The sequence below is a fragment of the Trachinotus anak genome, unplaced genomic scaffold, assembly GCF_046630095.1.
Source record: "Trachinotus anak isolate AG129_WGS33_773 ecotype Australia unplaced genomic scaffold, CSIRO_AGI_Tana_v1 ptg000015l, whole genome shotgun sequence".
In the NCBI taxonomy this organism is placed as follows: Eukaryota; Metazoa; Chordata; class Actinopteri; order Carangiformes; family Carangidae; genus Trachinotus; species Trachinotus anak.
Window position 1 is genome coordinate 4,014,938 of NW_027273866.1, and position 19,870 is coordinate 4,034,807.

The window sequence follows — 19,870 nt, forward strand, 5'->3', positions numbered from 1 at the left end:
TCCTTTTTTGTTTTTTTTTATTATAAACGCATGACTATGAAATAAACAAAAAAAAAACAAAACAATAAAACAAAAAAAAAAAAGGTGTATTTTATGATGTTGTGAAAATTTGTCCTGCACTGTGGCGCCCTCACGTGGCACTTCAAAGTACGACCGCAAAAGTTTCAACATGGCTCCTTAGCAACCAGACTCTTCTGCCTGGACACGGACTGATGCCAAACATTGCTGAACTCAGATGGGTCAAAGAGTTTGTATTGGAGCACAAATAGTGTTAGGAAAATAGTGTTCTTTTTTGAAGTGAATATTTTAATTTAACTTAATACAGCCAATTAGCTAACAGTTACAATATCTACGCCTCGCCTTGCTAGGTAGCAGCATAACTTTAGCATGAGTATGTGATAACATTTAGCTTAGCACAGTTTTGTATTTTTGCTCACTAACCGTAGTTATTAGTTACGGGTACCTCCCAGCGAACTATTTGTCAGGGCTTTTCCAATAATTTCCCAAGACTATCAAAAGAATAAAGCAGATATTGTGCTCTGTAGTAGTAAATAAAGTGTTTTCACCTCAGCTGTAGTATATTTCAGGACATAAGCGACATGATACACAGAGAGAAACAAAAGCACCGCAGTGACGAGGAGGTGGTCAAAGAACTGGTGAGTATGAGACTATTTTGGTTAAAATTATGAATTGCACTTAAGTTAATATCCAGTTTGACTGCTACTTCACACGCATCAATTGAACAGCTGATAGTTTTCACTGTATTTCCCCCCTCTCATTTCTTTTTCAATTATTGTCCTGTACAACAATATTCTCAACAGTGCATGGTCAATGGAGTGTCCTATGAAAAAATTGCACAAGAGGGAAGCAACATCAGCTCCCTAGAGATCTTCTTCTCTGGTTTTCCTCGCATGGTTGGCCTTTCTATCTTCCCAAGGCTCTGCCAGCTCACCATAGTGGGCCAGAACATAAAATACATTGAAGGTCTTGAGTGCTGTCCTCTGCTCCGGGAGCTCTGGGTCGTCCAGTGCCACCTGTCAGTAAGTTTGTTATGCTGGTAAGATTTCAAAAATAGATACTGGCACCGCTGATAACCATAGTATGTAATGCCTTAAATTATTACAGCACACTATGGTTTTTATCACAAATGATTGCAACTTAGTCTATTGCAATAGCTCTTAAGTCTTAATGACTGTGACCACATTTTTCCCCTATGTCAGCATTTAATGAAACATTTCTTGCATGCATGTACTACCATATATGGATCACAACCCATAGTTAAAGAAAAACTGTATCCTGGATAAGTGAATTGTACAGCATACATCACACATATTAAACAATAATTTGTCTTATCTTCTCTTTATTGTAGGGTATATCTGGACTGCAGAATTGTGTACAGCTAGAGAAACTCTACCTTTATGATAATAAAATCTGTGAAATAAAGAATTTAGAATTGCAGATCAACTTAGAAGTCCTGTGGCTCAACAATAACTGCATAAGTCACATACAGGTTTGGACCATAAATTATGAAATAACATAAAGATGGTGGGTGACTAATGAAAGGAAAAACTTGTGGAGTAACAGGATGACAATGCCCTCATCCATAGGTCACGAGGGGTCACTGAATGTGTTGATGCGCATGAAAATCATACAAATCATATGCTATGGCCTTTACAGTCACCAGATCTCAACCCAACTGAACATCTATAGGAGATTTCGGACCCATATATTAGACAACGCTCTCTAACATCATGAAAACACCAGATGAAGGAATATCTTTTGGAAGAATGATGTCCATCCGTCCAGTAGAGATCAGAGACTTGTAGAATCAATGCCAATGAGCATTAAAGCTGATCTGGTGGCCCAACATCTTTTTAAGACATTTAATGTTGGTTTTTCCTTTAATTTGTGACCCATCGCTATCTATCTATCTATCTATCTATCTATCTATCTATCTTGATTTTTTCACAATTTATCATCAGTTAATATGATACACTGAAATGTATGTGCACGTTTTGTCAAAGTAGCACATTCCCATTTTTGATCCGCGGTCTGTTATGTGTGGTTGCTGTTTTCTAAAGGGCTTGAACACGCTTCAAAACCTCAAAGTACTAAACCTTGCTGACAACATTATTGAAAAGATTGGTAGGTTTCTAGTATCCTCTCTATTTTCTGTGCGAAGTTTGATTGCGATTCAGTGAGCTGTTTCAAAAAAAAAAAAATCTAATCATTTTTAACTTCTTTTCAGGGCATAGCCTTGATCCCAATGTCAACCTTCAGAATCTTAATCTGTCTGGGAACAAGATCAGCTCCTTCAAGGTAAGATTAAAAACACAAATATAACTTTGAAATTCTTTCTGTTAGATTTCCCCACTTACTTTGTAAAATCTTATTAAAATCCTTGGTCTGAAAAAAGGGCATTTCCAAATTCTTGTGAAATGTCAAGGTTTTTCGGCCAGTTCAGATTTTCAATCACATCTACAATGGGCTGGCTGCACAAGACCTTCTATGAGGTGTTGAGAAGCATAATTTAATTTTTGTTATTACAGGTTTAGTGATATTCACACGCGATTGCATCTAGTTAAGAAATTAATCTTAACAAACTATGTTTTTGATATGTAGCTTCATGTAAGTAGTCAGTTATACATTTTAGACATGCTCTAGCTGACATGGTCATTCAGAGCATTCAGAATGGGCCATTGTCTTGTACAAGGTCATTCTGACAGGAAACACAAAAGGTTTTGTTACTCTAACTTTGATTGGATTAACACCTCAGATCATATTCCTGCAATCAGCCTTTTGTCCCACCCTGGTTTGTCTTTAAAGAATGCAATTATGCACCGAATGTCCAGTACATTGCAAATTCTTTTCAAATTCATTTCTTTGTAGTTGCTGTGGAGCAAGTATGGAGGGAAGGAATAAATGGGAAGTTCCAAAGAAGTGTTTCTCTTTTTATGCCGTCTAATATCTGGACTTCTTTTTTAGTGTGTAGTCAATAAGGCAGGGACTTCAATTCCTTTAACATTATCCACCAATTACAGTTTTTCTCAGCCACTCTGATGCAATTCACACATCAAAAACATCATTCTCACTACTCTTAATGCAGTTCTCTAAACAGTTCATCATTTCCCCACACACATTAGTATTTCCCATTGTGTTTGTAACTCCCATTGTGTCCACACATACTTGAAGAGACTACAAGAAACATTTTGCGATTTTGTTGATGCATTTCTCATCTGACTCTGACAACTCATGAAAACAGTTTGTACTTTCGTCAGTAGGAATGACAGACCTCTCACTCACCTTGATACTGTCCTGCATTGTATTATTGTTTTCAATCAAATCACTTCAAACTTTCTTCAAATATAAGAAAGAGTTTGGCTTTGTGAGAGGTCATGGCAGCTGAATGCATGATTTGGTAAGAGGGAGAGGACAAGGAAGAGGCAGGGGTAGAGGGAGAGGAGTGAATAGGTGGTAGTAGATAAATTGCCCTGCAATTGAAAACAAATGTAATCAAGTGATCTCAGAACAAGATCAGTTGAAACAAAGAAAATCTAGTGCTGAACAGTTACAGTAAGCGAAATATAATCAAAATCAATATAGGGCCGAGTGCAATATCCAAATCGCAAAAGATGCAATTTTTTGATAAAGGTAAAATGTGTCACAACATACCATAAATGAAGCATTGTGGTGCTACAGAGAAGCCCGGACCTACCAATCATTCTTCCCATTTAAAGGATTTTTTTTTTTTGGTACAGACCCCAGTTGAAATCATATCGTCATCACTTTTTTCAGTGAAAGTGAAAAATGAACACTGCTACTATAATCATGACTCTTATCAGAATCACAAAATCTGTCAAAATAATCACAATATGATTTTTTTTGCCTATTGTTCTAAGAGAAACACATGTTCTGAATTTTCTATCACAGATGCATGTCATGGATAGAGATTATGGACCGGATGTGCCTTGAGGGATTTCAGATTTTGCACCTTATAGTAATTTTTGATGTATACAGGTAGATGCATTTATAACCTTGCCCTCTTACTAGCGTTTGTACTCTGTTGTTGTTGTTGTTGTAACAGGAGCTGACCCTGCTTGCCAGCTTACCCCATCTAAGAGTACTTGCACTGAAGGACCCCACATCAACCCCAAACCCAGTGTGTCTGCTGTGTAACTATGCCACACACGTTCTTTACCACATGCCAGGCCTCCAGCGACTTGACACCTATGATGTTTCAAGCAAGCAAGTGAAAGAAGCAGCAGAGGTATTGAGAAGACCATCAGGACCCTGTGTTACACTAACTGAGCTCATGGGAGTCTTAAATGGGCTCTCCAGAGGATACAAAGTCTCTTGGTTTATTTAATCTGTTACATGAGCAGTGCAGTGAAATTGCCCAAGTAATGATTTAAGTCATTTGCTAATGATTTGCTTAAGTTCCTAATATTTCCTAATATTTAGTACATTTCCCTTAGTTTGGTTCAGAAAAACATTTTACAACACACATATTTGTTCTGCAATTGGTTGTTCCAGTGCTTCAGTTCAGTTTCAAACCATACTTTTTTCATATTTAAATCAAATACATAATTTCTTAATGAATTAATTAAACGGAAGATTTTACATCTCTAATGCATAACATATACACACGTCCCTTAAATGTAGCTTGGCACATTTCGTATCTTTTGAAACCTTCTTACATTAAGCGGAATTTAAGATGGGTTCAAAAAATTTATATCCATATAAATATTTATTACTTTTTGTATCTCTACATTTTGTGTGGCCTTTTGGATTTTTTTAGCCTACAGTATAACTCTGCTTTTTCTGTTTTTTTTAGTCCACAGTAATGAAGAAAGTGATGTACTACAACATGCGTGTACGCACTGCTCAAAGGAACCTGGCAGAGACCCAGTTCAGTCTGATTGAAAGGAAAAAAACTCTGCTACAGTTACCTGAAGAATGTATTAGGACACTCAGTCATGCCCTCAAAAATGTATGCACAATCCCACACATGTTTTTTTAATTATTTTAGCAGCTGTAACATGAGTACAGTACAAGGTATTAAGTTGTCATCTCCAGCAGCAGATTGCTGTAATTGTGCACAGTTAAGACAGCTGTTGTCATTTGTATGCATTCCCAGCTTGAACGTGAGCTGTCCAAGGTGCTGGCTGGTTGTAAGAAGTCTGTTTGCACGTTGGAGGATGAACCAGGTGGACAGACCCCCCTGGGGGAAGGTTCATCCGACAAATTTGATCCAACCACTGACATCACTCATGATCCCGCCATGGAGTCCAAAATACTCATCAAGATGGAAGCAATGAGGGAGAGACTGACAATATGGATGACGAGGCTGGATGAGTTAGTTTGTGTACTTGGATAAGATACAGAGAATTTACCAATGTTTTACACAATTAAACTCGTGCAGGACAATATATTTTCTATATTTTAGTGTCTGAGTGTGAAGATAGTAATGAAGTACACCTTCAATGTGAAAAAAATATTTTTACCTCTTTTATATTCAGGATTGAAGCCTGTTACAAACAGGATTTGGCCCAAGCCACAAACATGATGGAATATACAGTCCAGTTTCTGTTGATGGAGCTAGAAAGTGTTGGAAATATTCGTTTGGAGGAGGGCTGCTCCACAGATCCTTGGTAATTATTTGGTATTATTATTTGTAACTTCAACCATCATGTAATTTACTGTTAAAGAGGGGAAATCAAAAACAAACTTTACTAAACTTAGACTTGTTCTGCTATGTGCCCAACAGGTTTACTTCCTGTTGCGACCTCCTGCTTTCTCGCTTCTCTCAGTCAGACTACCGGGTTCATGGCATCACTGGAATTAAGATCGATAGAGTTATTCGCATCTACAACAGTGCTTTGAGGTTTCGCTTTGAGGACAAACTTCATAGCTTGCTAGCCAGTGAAGACACTGGTGTCTTTTCACAGTAAGTAAAACTGGACTTCAGTGAAAAAGGACGACAACTGGGTTTTTAACAGTAACCTTAAGCTTAATATTGTCCTTAGTAACAGGACCATCAGGTATTAGTTTAAATCTTACGTGAACTTTTTAAGCAGGAATTACAGACGTCGGCTGGAGCACTTGTTCTACATAGCCGACCCTGAAAAAACCAGTGAGAAGGAAGACATTATGTGCATTCTGGAGGAGGGTTTCAAAACTGCAGAACAATATAAGGTGTGTATACTGCTGTTATTGTTAGTTCTAAGAATCCACCCACACAACACTCTGACATCCCATCACCCAGAGTGTATCCCACTGAGTATTAAGAGAAAAAATTAAGCTGGTAAAACATGGGTCAGTCAGTTCACTACTCTACATGTGTATACATAATGCAGTGAACAGCATGGGCACAAAGGAAGGAAAAGTTCTATTAGTATGAAATTGTAATTTATTCTAAGTCTTGGTTGGGAATTTTTCCACAAACAGTGTGGGCCCCCTTTTGTTTACATAAAGAAGTATACAAGTGCTATGCAACAGAAGAGAATCAGTAAATTCTTACATTTTTACATGATGGTGAACTCATGCTGACTTTTACCATATTAACTTTGAATTAGGCCTTGGGGAGAGAGGGTGCCATACCTTTATCCAACAGCCTGAGTGTGACCGAACAGCCCAGAATTAAACACACTCTGCGCCAGGCCAGCCAATGTGATTCCATGGATGCAGCCCCATTCAGGCACGGTTAGTTTTGCTCACTGTATTATATCTTTATATTCCCCTTAGGTGACCACTGTTTGTTCCTTAAAAGCTGAAATGGCAGTGTTTTTTGCCTGTAGGTCAGATTATTGTTTCCAAAGTGTTTGTGGGTCACAGCATGCCTATCAGAGAGGGAGAACCAGTGGACAGAAGCAGCCATCCCAGAGTCTGCTCAGTATATCGTAATGTGGACACTAAGTGCAGAACTGCAATGAGTGATGGTATGTGGCATATTAAAAGGCATGAAAAGAATGAAAAAAATTTCAGTCAGTAGCTGTACAACGTATTCCCTCTCTGTTTGTGTTTCCATTCAGAGAGACCTCGCTCCTCCAAAGTAAACACTGGTCCTGTGTGCAATCCCAGACGAAGACAGTGGTTTGTGTTTGACCATGAACTAGTCTTGCCTGAGTACATCATATATTTTCAATACATAACCAGGGTAATTAATTAATTGGTTTTGTTACTAGTTAATAACATATGACATGCTACATGTGTCATTAATCCATGGACCAATTCTGTTCTACTTGTCCTCTCAGATTGTTTGATGTCTGCCTGTTTGACTGTAACTTAAAATGATGCAAAATTGAACCCTTTGTTAAGCTCCCCTTGGTCTTCCAAATTAACATAATGAAGACTGCCTTGAAGACTTCAGCAGTTACTTTCGATTTTAATTTGACTAAAAATCAGAATAGTAAAAAAATGCTCAGTCATGCAGAGCACTGATTTAATCAAAATTAAACAGCAAGGCTTTGCCTAAATCTTGAGAGATGGTTAAACAGATCATTCTGATTTTGTGTCTCTTTGCTGGGTGCACACTTGTTTTAGAATTGATTGTAAATGCTAAAAGTTAATAATCATGAACTTACCCAGCTGTTCATACACTTAAACCTTGTGATGTGCTGTTGTTAGAACCAAGAACAACCTGCATTGCCAGGATGTAGCAGAGACAGACATGAAACTCCTTCCAACGATATCATCCTGGACAAGGAAGTCCTCAACATGGAACCTGTGCTGAAAGCGCAGCCGAAGTTATTGAGCTTGGATGACAAAATTCTACTTAATGTGGCCAGAGCCAATGTCCTGAGTCAGATCACTGTAAGTATTCATGCTATTCACATTGCAACTTCATTTTGAAGCCATTCCATATATTAATAATAAACTGTCTTCAATGTTCTCAATCTCCAGGTACTGAATCTTCATGGCAACAGTCTGAGCAAGATAAAGGAAATTTGCCACCTAACGGCTCTGCGGCATCTTACCATCAGCTTCAATGAGTTCACACGCCTTGATGACATTTCTCACATGGTAGGTGTGATAACAGAAAATTGTGTTATTGAGCTTTTAATAGCAACTTGCCTTTAACACATATAGTACAGATAGGCTGTGTTTTAAATCTGAACCATAGCATGAAGCGGAAACTTCATCCATTGTCTTTCTTACCAAAATAACAGCCCAACCTTGAGTTTTTGGATGTGAGCTATAACCACCTGGTGACCCTAGAAGGGCTGAGGGGGTTGGGACAACTCAAAGAGCTTGATGTGCGCTGGAACAAGTTGACCAAAGCCAGAGAAGATACGGCAGTGCTAAGAAAGCATACACCTGCACTTCTGAAGCTTGACACTCGATACAATCCGTGGAACAGGGTGCGTGCTGTGATCAACAATATAATTAAATCTAAATCCAAACAGGTTAAACCTCAAAAATACAAACACTAATTCCATAATTAGTATATAAATACAGTACGTGCTGCAGCTCTCTGTAAGTGACCTGAAATAAGGTACCATGAGGAGGTGTACAGTGAAGGTGTTTTTCTCCTTCCAGTTGGAGGCAGTCAGAATGACTATACTGGGACGTCTAACAACACTCACACACCTGGATGATGTGATGGTAACAGAGGAGGAGGCTGCTGATGCTGTTCATGTGGCTGCGGGGTCCAAAATTAACCAGGTTACAATTGCAGGATGCAGATTGTAATATTGATGAACAGATACAATATTTATTTTCTTGGGGCTTGTCTTTGTCACAGTAAGAGGACGCTACATTTAAAAAAAAACGAATATAGATTGAATTCTTAAAAAAATAAGTGGTTACGTGCTCCAGTGAAGGTTTCAATGTGTGAACATCCATATTTCAGATTGCACTGTAATTCAATCACACCCATTGACACCCTCTCTCTCACGCTCTCAGACATCCCTTCTGGCTCACTCACGTACCAACAGTGATCGTCCCCGCAGCCTCAGCCTGCTGTCAACAGCCCAGCTCCTATGTCTTCTCAATCCAGCACCCTGGGGGCTCAGTCAAGAGCTCGACCCAGACTGGACTGCAAAGGTGAGCTTCAGCATGTGGGTTTCACTGTCAAGGAGTGATTTCTAAAAATGCATTTGTAAAGTTTTAGGAATATTCTTTCTCTATGGCATGACCAGGCTATTTGATGTTTATACTAGCTATGGCAATTTTAATTTGAATTGCGATAGATTTTTAATGACATATTTAATAATATATACATTTTAATACGTTTTTGGCACAAAAATGTTGACCAGATCACAGCCCTGAACCTTGACAGACAGAGGATTTCCAAGCTGATCAATCTAAATAAGCTGGTGAACCTGCGCTGGGCCTCCTTTAATGACAATGACATCTCTAAAGTGGAGGGACTGGACGGCTGCCTGAAGCTGGAAGAACTTTTCCTAAACAACAACAAGATCAGCACACTCACTGGTCAGTCACGCTGTCAACTCAGTAATGAAGATGGAAAATCACACCATTATCATAGTATACAAGTATGTTATGTAATGGTTGTTTATGACGGGATAAAACCAAACTAAACTAAATCAAACAAAAACCTTTATTGATTTGCAGTCACATGTTTTACCCAGACCCAAAGTACAGTAGCCATCAGTATTTTTCAGTCTCTCTTTCCTTTCTGTTTCTTCAGGCCTGTCAAAACTGCATTGCCTAAATAAACTAAGTGTAGATGGGAATCAACTCTCTAGTCTGGATCCTTCAGTCCTAGATCAGCTACCCAACCTGTCCTTTCTGTCTCTGGAGAACAACTGTATCAGTTCCCTGCATGGCATCCAGAGGGTACGCTCTCTTCTTGAACTCTACATCGGCAACAACCAGATTTCTACATCACGAGACATCTACTATCTAAAGGCAAGAACCAAATAATTTTAAAAAATTAAAGCAAAAAAATGAATGGTACACCTTATGACCTGAGAGTCCTCCACCTATCTTTTCAGGGACTGACAAACCTCATCATTCTGGATCTTTATGGGAATCCTTTAGTGGAAAGACTGGAAAACTATCGGATATATGTGGTGTTCCACCTGCCCTCCTTGAAGGCACTGGATGGGATTGCAGTTGTATGTGTCAAAAACAGCAACTTGTTAAACACCTCAGATATTGTAGCAGTGATAATGACATAACTATATCCAGTGTTTTGTATTCGCTGTTGTTTTATTCTAGGAAGTGACTGAATGTGAAAGTGCGAAGGACATGTTTGGAGGAAGACTAACCTCTGACATGGTAGCAGAGAAGCTGGGCCACTCTAACTACAAAGACATCACCTACCTCACCTTGCAGTCCTGCTCCATTAGGTAATAGCTGACAGATAAATGTGACACACTTCCAAAAATTAGCATGGTTTTAATGATTGACTATGCTGAAAAATTGGGTAATGAAGGCACATGGTAATCAAAATTCTTTTTTCCCCACAGGATGGTTGATCTGTCTCCAGCAGACCTGTTCAGTAGCCTGCGTAGTGTCAACTTAGACCACAACAACCTCACCTCTTTCTCTGGCCTCATTTACCTACCCCACATCAAAGTACAAATTAAACTGGCTTGGAAATTATAAATCTCACTTTAAATGCAACTGAGTTGTGGACAAATGAATTATTTTCTGTGTCCTCTGCACAGGCTCTGTGTCTGAACTACAACCACATTGAGTCCATCCTCCCCAGGCAGAAGACTCAAGCTCATCTAACAAACAGACAGATACTCCACAGCAAAGTCCACTCCAGTGGTTATGGTCAACAGAGCCCATCCAAAGGCAACAGGTAACACAGTTTCTAATTCAGTAATTTGTGTATTTTTATATCTTACAATGTTACACTGTTGCCAATTGTGCAGTATGAACATCAACTGACTGTGTAGACTATCACCATGAGGGGGCAGCACTGACCAACCAATGTGTGAGCTGTCTTGACAAAAGATTTTTGTTACAGTTGTTGCCTATGAATATAAATACAGTAAAATGTAGTTGTTAACACATTTTTAAAATATTTTAATTTGATTCAAAATATGTAATATTTGTTCTCTCTAGAGATATAATCACTATAATAAACTGAATATTTAAATATTGGTTTGAATTCTTAAGTTTCTGTATTGTCAGTATATTGTATAATATGATATGATATGATATAATCTTTCAGTCACATTTTCCTTTTGCAGAACCCAGCACATAGGCAGTAGTGCTGTGACAGGCATGCTTTTGTTTGCCCTGACTGTAATTGCCTTTATGTGGTCTGCACCTGTGAGGTCTTGCTAGTTAAATGAGGCAGCAGGAGGGAGAACGAGATGTTCATTTAAACACAGAGGTTGCAAACTGTCATTCTGTGTCTGTGTTTAAGGGAAACCGGGCCCACTGGCAGCCTGGAGCCGCTGATGGGCAACCTGGAAGTGCTGCATTTGAGTCACAATGGCATCTCCAATATGGCCAATCTGCAGCTCAGCAGGCTCACCAATCTTAAAGCCCTCTTCCTTCAAGGTATGTATGGTTGACGTACCAACCCTCCCTCACAAAGCCTGTTAAAAGTGCAGTGTATAGAGCCTGTGAAAAGGCAAGCACTGAGAGCAAAGTCTCCCATAGACCTAAGGCCAGGTGGGTGTTCAGACTGGAAGAAAAGAACAACTGACTTTCTATTCACCAGCTTTTGATGGGTTTTGATTGAGTTTTGCTTTGTTAGTGTGATTTGTCGCACCAAGTCGACCTTACTTGTCCTTTTTTTTCCCTTTCGAACCTTTTGAAGCTGTCTCTGTAATTTCAATGCTTTTTGCACTGGGGGCAAACAAAAAATACCAAGCAAATGTTTATATAGCCTTAAAATGCTGTCTCTTATATATATATATATATATAAGAGACAGCATTTTAAGGTATAATTCTTGTCTAAGGTGTGCAATCTACACTTGTATTTTTTGTTAGAAATATATATTATTGTTGGAGATGTCTTTCCATTGTTTTGATAAAGTTTGCCGTCTCACTAGGTAATGAGATCAGCCAGGTGGAAGGCCTTGAGGGACTTCACCAGCTCAGAGAGCTTGTGTTAGACAGGAACCGGATCAAAGCCCTGGCAGAGAACTCTTTCATTGCTCAGAAGATCCTACTAGAACTGCACCTAGCAGAGAACCGGATCCGGGAGCTCAACCATCTCAGTCCTATGACTGAACTCCGCAAGCTCTTTCTTGGCATGAACAAGCTGCAGGTATTCTCCTCCAGCAACAGTTTCCTCATAACATGCTGAATATTTTAATGTTTATATTCTGGTTTTTAATAAAACTGCATATTCAGATTTTCAATTAAACTGCCTGAATGACTTGCACCACAGTGATTTCCTGAGGTGACCTCCAAGGTCACAGTCAGCCTTTGTGTAGTTTCTGATTTAACACCAACTTTTACTGATTAGTTCTTATGCAAAATGTGTCAGATGTTAAAGAATTTATTTCATTCAGCCCGTTGAGCAGCAGTATTACTTTTCCCTGCATTTGCAAAGTAAGACATGAAGTATAGTAATCATGAGTCATTACCACCCCACTGTGGCATACGAGGGGTAGCATTAAGGAGAATCAAGTTTGATTGAAGGTCAGGGCCATGTGTATGAAGAAAGAGGGGAACAATCAGGACAACGTGTAATCAGCTTCTCAGTCTGCATCTCCTTCTCACCCATCACCCATGGCGAGTGATTTGCACTTTTGTTGCCAGTTCCCTCTCCCTTTACTTCCTTAATGTTTTCATGTATTCAATTAAGACATGAAATACGGCAATCATCCCAGCGCAACAGTCCTCACAGTGGGGGTGTCTTTGAATTGAAGCCAAATACGAGCATAAACCTGGGAATGAGAGAAAACACCCCCATGCCCTGTTGTGTGGCCAAACTCTCTCATGAGATTAATGAGAGCTCACACATGTAATCTCTCTCATCAGCTGCTTCCATCCCCCTTACACCAAAGTTATGAAAGCTTCAGGCTTGATACATACAGTATGTCTCTATTATCAGCAACCAGTGGGAAAGAATAGTTAAATGAGGGGGTAGGGAATGATAAAGAACTTCAGATAATCTTTGTTTCTCTGCTTTTTGTAGGACATCACAGAGCTCGATAAACTAGGAGTTCTTCCTTCACTGACGGAGCTGTCAGTTGTTGGCAATCCTGTGAGTAACATCAATGTTTTGACATCAAACAGTTAGGTGTTGTGAATTGGTAAATATTATTGTCTGTGGTTATTTTGTTATTTTAAGCTTGCACAATGATGCAGGTCCACTAGCCATCAGTCTCAGGACACTTTGAACTCTTTCATTTGCAAATAAATAATCAGAAGCACACTGACAGGCTCAGTTTCTCACTTGCACAATCCAAAACACTAACCCAGTGTAACTCTGTGGTTCCAAATTAAGCGATTACATGATAGGCCGTCTGCTGTGCTTCAAACTGGCCGGCATCAGCGACAAATCCGATGACCAAATGGCAGGACACTGTTGGCCCGGTGACATCACCCATCTGGAGCTCATGGATCAGGCCTGAGCAGAGCGTGCAGCTCCCTATCGTCCATAGGGCCATGCTCAGCTGTGGTAGCCTCTTTACTGCTCGGGCCCATCCCCCTTCTCTTCTCATAGGGGAAGTTTAATCCTGCCAGGGGGTAGAAGCCAACAGCCACCCTGGAGACAATACCTCCTGCTGCTGACCGCATGAGATTGCTACTTCACCCATGTTCCCTAGCCAAACTCCTCTCCATTGGGCATCCATTGGCACACAGTCACAACTCAATCATAACAGCAGTGTCCTGCAGGAACATACAGTTCTGTAACTGGAAAGGCTGGATTTGTACGCTGGCCAGAGGGTGTCCGCAGCTGGGCAGGGAACTATCTGCTACAGTCATCTGGTTCATATATAATAGCTGCTGGGAACATAATAACTATCCACATAGCATCATATTAATCCCAGCTGTCACAGGCAGGCTTAAAATTGTTGAATGCTAGTTGAGGTCAATTTAATTTATTACCTGTAATTTCATCAAACATGATTTTTTGATCTGCTAGGTGGCCCGCAATTCTCTCCACAGACCAGCAGTGGTGCTCCATCTGTCCCGCTTGCAGGTCCTGGATGGAGTGATGGTCACTCTGGAGGAAAGGACCAGGGCTGAACTCCTCAGTGGTGATCCATCAGTAAGAACACATCATGCATTGTCACTCATTAACACTCACACACATATATACACATACATACCACATACAGTATGTTGTAGCCACCACTGACACAGAGGTCATATCGTTAGTATTTTTTAAAGCATTTTTTTGTTACATTTTACAATTAAAAGTTTCACTTGGTTTGAATTTTATAAGATGATTCCATTATATTCATATTTTCTATATACAAGAATACAATTAAATTGAGTGTTTTTGGGCCAACAAAATCATAAATAAATACAGCCCTCAGTATTTGTTATTTCTTTTTGGTTTCTAGTCATTGTTAAGGATGCATTATGGGGATTTGTGACCTCAGTTTCTCTGAAATCCTTGCTACACCAGTGCATATACACATACATACACATACATACAGCACATATCAGTTTTTTAACCTTTATTTATTCAGGATATTTTCACCAAGAGGCAAGCTCTCTTTTACAGGAACTCCCTGATCCTGCTAGCCACAGAGCAGCTCCACTGGAGCAGTTAGGCAGTTGTTGATGAATGAAGGGCACCCAGAGTTCCTACCAGTGGGGGGACTGAACTGACAACCTTCTGATCAAGCACAAGCTTGTTTTTCTGACATTTAGGCCAGCACTGTTTGAATGGAGATGGTTTCACTTACAGTAAATTTGTACTGTTAGGTGTTAGTTAGTTGAAAGGAAAGGGATCTGTCATCTTCACACTGTCCCCTGCTACCGTACTTTTCCTCTTGGGTTTCAATTGTGACTGAGTTACAAATGAACAAAGACTTTGCTTGCGTAAAAGCTCATAATGGGCCTTATCATCTAAGATGTGGTTCGACTGAAAGAAACAAAATGACAACAACCAAATTGCAGCCACCAAAAAAGGGTAAAAGCCTGGATCAAAATCTTTCAGTCTGACTGATCCGATGTTCATGTAATGAGAGACCAAGGCAGTAATTCTCCTGCAGCTCTGAATTAAAAGCAGCCTAAGCCTGCTGGCATCATCCTGCTGATTAGATGAAATGTGCCCGACCGATAACGCACCAGTGGATTTACCCCCTATTAGCCAGGTCAACATGACCCCCTCTGCTTGTTAATCGTCGATGTGGAATGGCAGAGCAGAGATCAAGGGTTTTCTCATTAAAAACACAAACACAGACCTCCCCTTATTGGATCTCATAACTGCCATCTCAGTTGTCACTCTCAATCTATGCCTGTGACTGCTTTTGTTTGAATTTATTGATGAGTAGTAATTACTATTCCCCTGTAATATGCTTATATATGTGGAACAACAAGCAATCTAATCACTAATTCCCTGCCAAGTGTGTAGGCAGACTGGACACACTGCAGTGTAGCCATAGAAGGGTGGAGAAAAAAGAAAGTTATAGGCAGGAAGCATATGCTAGTGAGGTTGAACACATTATGTGAATATTTTCTTATGTTTTTTGTTTTATCCTGACCTGTAGTATTACCTGTAGCTTTCTTACGCTCCCTATTTAATATTTCTCTGACAGCCATGCTCCCAGTGCCCTGGAGCTTCTCTTGCTACTACTGAAATAAACTTACCAGGACTGCTACCCCTCATGCCTCGGAATACCCCTCAAAGAGGAATAAGTGGAGGACTGCAAACTTTTATGCATGGGCATGATATCCTGTCAAGTAACATGGATGAAGCCCAATCTCATTACATATACAAGCGTGAGTGTGACATGAGAGTAATAGAATTTCACATTACACCAAGCTTTACATCTCTATCTGTAGTGTGTTGAGAAATGGAGAACTGTGTCCTTTTTAAAACTCAAGTACAAGAGGAAGGACTGGCTTTTCGTTATTAAGTTATACCAGATAACTGTCTTGAGTCGACCGATGGTTTGACACTCCTGGTTTCTAATCTTGGGTTTATTTCCAATATCAGACAAGAAGCACAAGCAGAGTAATGTTGCTCGAAGCGGCCAAACTGACATTACCTTCAGACACATCCGAAGAACAGGAAGCAACCTGCCAACCACTGGCCTCCAGTCTGATGGGAACAGAGTCATCATCGCATATCACAACCAGGAGCAAGACAGCAGGTGATTAATTGTAGAGATATAATTCATTTTCTATAAAATGCGAGTGATCTGTTTAAAACATGATAGAAAAGATCATGACTGTTTCCTTACACTTGTTGTATTCCAGATTCCCAAATAGTGGTAAACCTCCACCCATGTAGCAGCCAAAGGAGGTGGGGTATACACTGATACTTGTCAGTCACCACACAATCCAAAGGTGAATACCTGTGACATCCATGACTGTGGTGTGGTGATATACTACAGCATTGTTATGCTCTGGCATGGCATGCAGGACATTAAAATATATCTTTATGGTGGTGTTTTTTTAAGTTTGTCTTAATGTCTATGAGCACCTGCATACTTTCACTTATTCAATGAGGAAAATGTCTGAACATAGGGAATTTAGAGTGTATTTTGCTTTTGAACACAGCAATAAATAACATTCTATAAACTTTTTTAGAATTTAAAATTTCATGTTGATAAATCTCCTTTGTATCTAGTTTAAAGTAAAACTGCCTTTAGTTTAAAGAAAAGTAGGGGCATGTGGTGCATCCCTTTCAAATGCATTTATAATGACTGATTTTATTTTCTATACACGTATGTGGATCACTAACCATGGTAATCTGAGGATGAAAGGTTTTGGTGTCATTTCTACCATCCCATCCTTGGCCCTAAAAACACCCACAGATGTAAGGGCGTGTGAGGCTGGCATGCTGCGTCCATCAGGTCAAATGCATCCCCAACAAGTGGATAATCCAGCTTTAGCACACCTCTCTGTGGACAATAATCTGCAGTCACTCAGATAAAGATGTAATCTTGAATGAGGTCCAAATGGATTTCATCATGTTAGCCTCTTTTCACAAAGCTCACCGTAGTTTCGCCCCTAATAGGCAAATCTCATGTGTTGTAGCTGGAAATGAACCTACTCCACTCAATGTTATTTCTGCTGAACATTAGAATATAATCCTCCCTGTTTTCATGTCAGTTTAGCCTAACAGTCCTGTAGTTAACTAAAAAAACAGTCTAAGCCTTAAATGTAGAGGGTACGGGCGATATTATGTGATACAAAACCCTTTCTTCTGGTACCTATAAACTGAAAAATGTTTGATGAAAACCTCCATGTGAAAAGGTTTAGAAAGGGCCTCTATTCCCATCCATCACCCTGTGCATAAATATTATGATGCAGAGAATGATGCAGACCCCTGTTATAAAGTTAAATTATTGTTTTATATAACTTTAGACCTGTGCTTTTTCACAACATGTACTTTCTTTTAGAAAACATAACCTAGTAGAGATCCATTTTTGGGAAAAATATGGCCTTTGTCCTCAACTGCAAATGAGTAGTTGCAAAAGCGAAAATCGCAGCAGTAACATTTTTTTTATATTAATTTCCACCAACTTCAGCTTTGGAGTTTATGCATTTGTAGTGTTAGTCTGACCACTAGGTGTCCTTAGAGCTCCATTAGCTCGCTCTTTATGAAACAGATAATCCATCCACAGTGAATTTACCACCTGCCCTGCACTGTAGGTAGTAATTTATCAGTTGAAGGGAGATATGTGTGTATGCCTCAAATTTGTGTTTGATGCCGGCATATGCCTTTGCTGAACATGCAAGGCAACAGCCAGCTCTAGGCAGCAAAAGTGAAAAGCTCTCCCCAAACAAGCTCCTCTAATGCATGTACTTAACTTCACTTAATTTGTGTTAATTCCCAGCATTAAGCAGGGCTAATGACTGTGCAAGTGAGTGCACTGTCATTACCGTGCTCTGCCCGACATCAAATAGCAGCTGATGGACACTTAAAAAAAAAAAAAAAGAAACTCTAATGCACAGATTTGGGGGCTCAGTGTGAGTAGTCTAATGCATTCGGTATTGCAAAGGATAATTACATATTTTATATTTGTGTACTGGATGTTCAGTATGGACATGTTAAGTATAACTGTTTCTAATGCAATTGTATTTCTGTGTGTGGTGTAAGCCTATAGTGAGCATACCACTCCATACAGTATGTTTCTCTTTGCATATCTGTCAGTATTTTTAACATTAAAATGACATTAGCATAAAGATTGTGAATAATTCATCAGTTCTGAGTGAACCCAGATGCACTGCTCTCTCTCTCTCTCTCTCACTCTCTCTCCCTCTCTCCCTGCCCCTCCATGTGAGTAGACCACATGGTTTGTAGCTGGTTTAATGGGATGGAATGTGACAGGTTATGTTTTCATCTGCCTGATATGGAGCCCGGCTCGGGTGGGAGGGAGAAAGAGAGACAGATGGAGAAAGGGATGAGAGGGGAAGTGAGTTGGTCTCCACAGTTGTATTCTGGATTCATAATTTGACATGTTTGTCCTTGTTGTGAATCAGTTATAGATGATGCCCCTCCCCATCCCAACCAACACACACTCACACATACACACTGAAAAACACATGCTCTGTATGGGGCCATTACTGCTGGTCCACTAACTCCCTACATTTGCTGTGTCTGTGCATTCAGAGCACCATTAGTCCAAGACTCTGTGAATAATTGCTGAATGGACCATGTTTTCACTGCTATCTACTCAGGTTCCAGTGTTGGGGGTTGATGTAGGGGGTGAAGTGAGAGGGATGAGGACACTGATTGATGTTTGATGCTGAAGATAACACTGCATCTTGTGCAGTGTTAATCAAAGCATTATGCACAGTATGTGCAATGCATGAGCACCATTAAACTCCAGATGCATTACACATTTACCAGCTTGTATTAACTTCAGAAGTGCTTCAGTGGAGCTTACAATTACATTACAACATCATCACTTGACTTGGAAGTGATGTTGTAAAATTAAATGTTCTCTCCACTAACTGCTGATGGCAACCAACTGATGGTCATCATCAAAATATAAATTATTTTGTTTTCAAAAGGTGCACATTATATCCCAAGTTCACTTTTCATCCCCACAAATACATCCTCTATTCAAAAACAATCTCGCTATATTGCTTCTCTTGAAATCTGTCATTGAGTTATCATTGTTGCTTGTCATTTTCCTGTAATTTGTTTCCTGTGAGGTTCCCTAGAATAAATAGTGAATGGAGAGGGAGCAAAAATACAAATAAAAGAATGGAGTGAGAGTGACAATTAGAATGAAAAGGAAAAGCTTTTATTTTGTGTAGACATTTTGGTGAGAGCACGCCTCGCAGAAGCATTAAATCTTAACTGCTATTCATTTCTGGACTTGCGTGTGATTTATCACATTATTGAACTTGTGTGTCATTTATCACATTATTTCAATCACACAAAGTATGTTGCTTGGTTAAAATAGCAAACACAGGGTAACACAATAACAAAACAACTGACAAATACCCAATTTTCTTGTAAATTTAACAGGAATCAATTTTCAGAGGACTGTCAGATGGTCTGCTTTTTGTACACAGGCCAATTTGGTATCAGCCTTTTTTGCATTTGTGTTTTTCCGTTAATGACTCTTACGCCTTATTTCGAGTGGATATTCTTCATCAGACAGCTGTAACAAAATTGGAGCAATGATTTTAAATAAGTGGTGCTATGGTGGGATTATAGGGTGCAATACATGTTGTCGTGACTGACAGCCTTTTCTGTTGTTATGATTTATTGTGTCCTACACGGAGCAGAAATTGCTTTTTCAAGATTACAAGGAAACACAACCTCCTGCCCACCCTTATCCCC

General features: G+C 39.6%; 1 protein-coding gene across 3 annotated transcripts; it reads left to right on the top strand.

Moving 5' to 3' along the window:
* The first annotated feature begins 94 nt into the window (after positions 1-94).
* On the top strand, positions 95-19,391 carry lrrc9 (leucine rich repeat containing 9). 3 transcript variants are annotated; one of them, XM_071497537.1, is made up of 32 exons: positions 98-656; positions 822-1,040; positions 1,370-1,510; positions 2,082-2,145; positions 2,249-2,319; positions 4,085-4,267; positions 4,835-4,990; positions 5,138-5,355; positions 5,520-5,651; positions 5,768-5,947; positions 6,075-6,195; positions 6,576-6,702; positions 6,798-6,938; positions 7,032-7,156; positions 7,627-7,812; positions 7,903-8,022; positions 8,169-8,360; positions 8,539-8,664; positions 8,905-9,045; positions 9,258-9,435; positions 9,653-9,873; positions 9,960-10,082; positions 10,186-10,316; positions 10,437-10,545; positions 10,638-10,777; positions 11,351-11,487; positions 11,985-12,202; positions 13,079-13,147; positions 14,033-14,158; positions 15,660-15,843; positions 16,061-16,217; positions 16,324-19,391. In XM_071497537.1, the coding sequence occupies exons 1-32, from the start codon at positions 600-602 to the stop codon at positions 16,355-16,357; spliced, it is 4,527 nt and encodes a 1,508-aa protein (XP_071353638.1). In that variant the 5' UTR covers positions 98-599; the 3' UTR covers positions 16,358-19,391. The 3 variants fall into 3 exon arrangements, with proteins under 3 accessions (XP_071353640.1, XP_071353638.1, XP_071353639.1); XM_071497538.1 differs by having other exon boundaries at positions 6,078-6,195; XM_071497539.1 differs by lacking the exon at positions 15,660-15,843 and having other exon boundaries at positions 95-656.
* Positions 19,392-19,870: the final 479 nt, after the last annotated feature.

Coding starts and splice junctions, on each gene's coding strand:
- lrrc9 (XM_071497537.1), top strand. CDS start 600: ATGATACACAGAGAGAAACAAAAGCACCGCAGTGACGAGGAGGTGGTC. Junction 2,320..4,084: donor ACAAGATCAGCTCCTTCAAG/GTAAGATTAAAA, acceptor TTGTTGTAACAG/GAGCTGACCCTGCTTGCCAG. Junction 12,203..13,078: donor TTGGCATGAACAAGCTGCAG/GTATTCTCCTCC, acceptor TGCTTTTTGTAG/GACATCACAGAGCTCGATAA.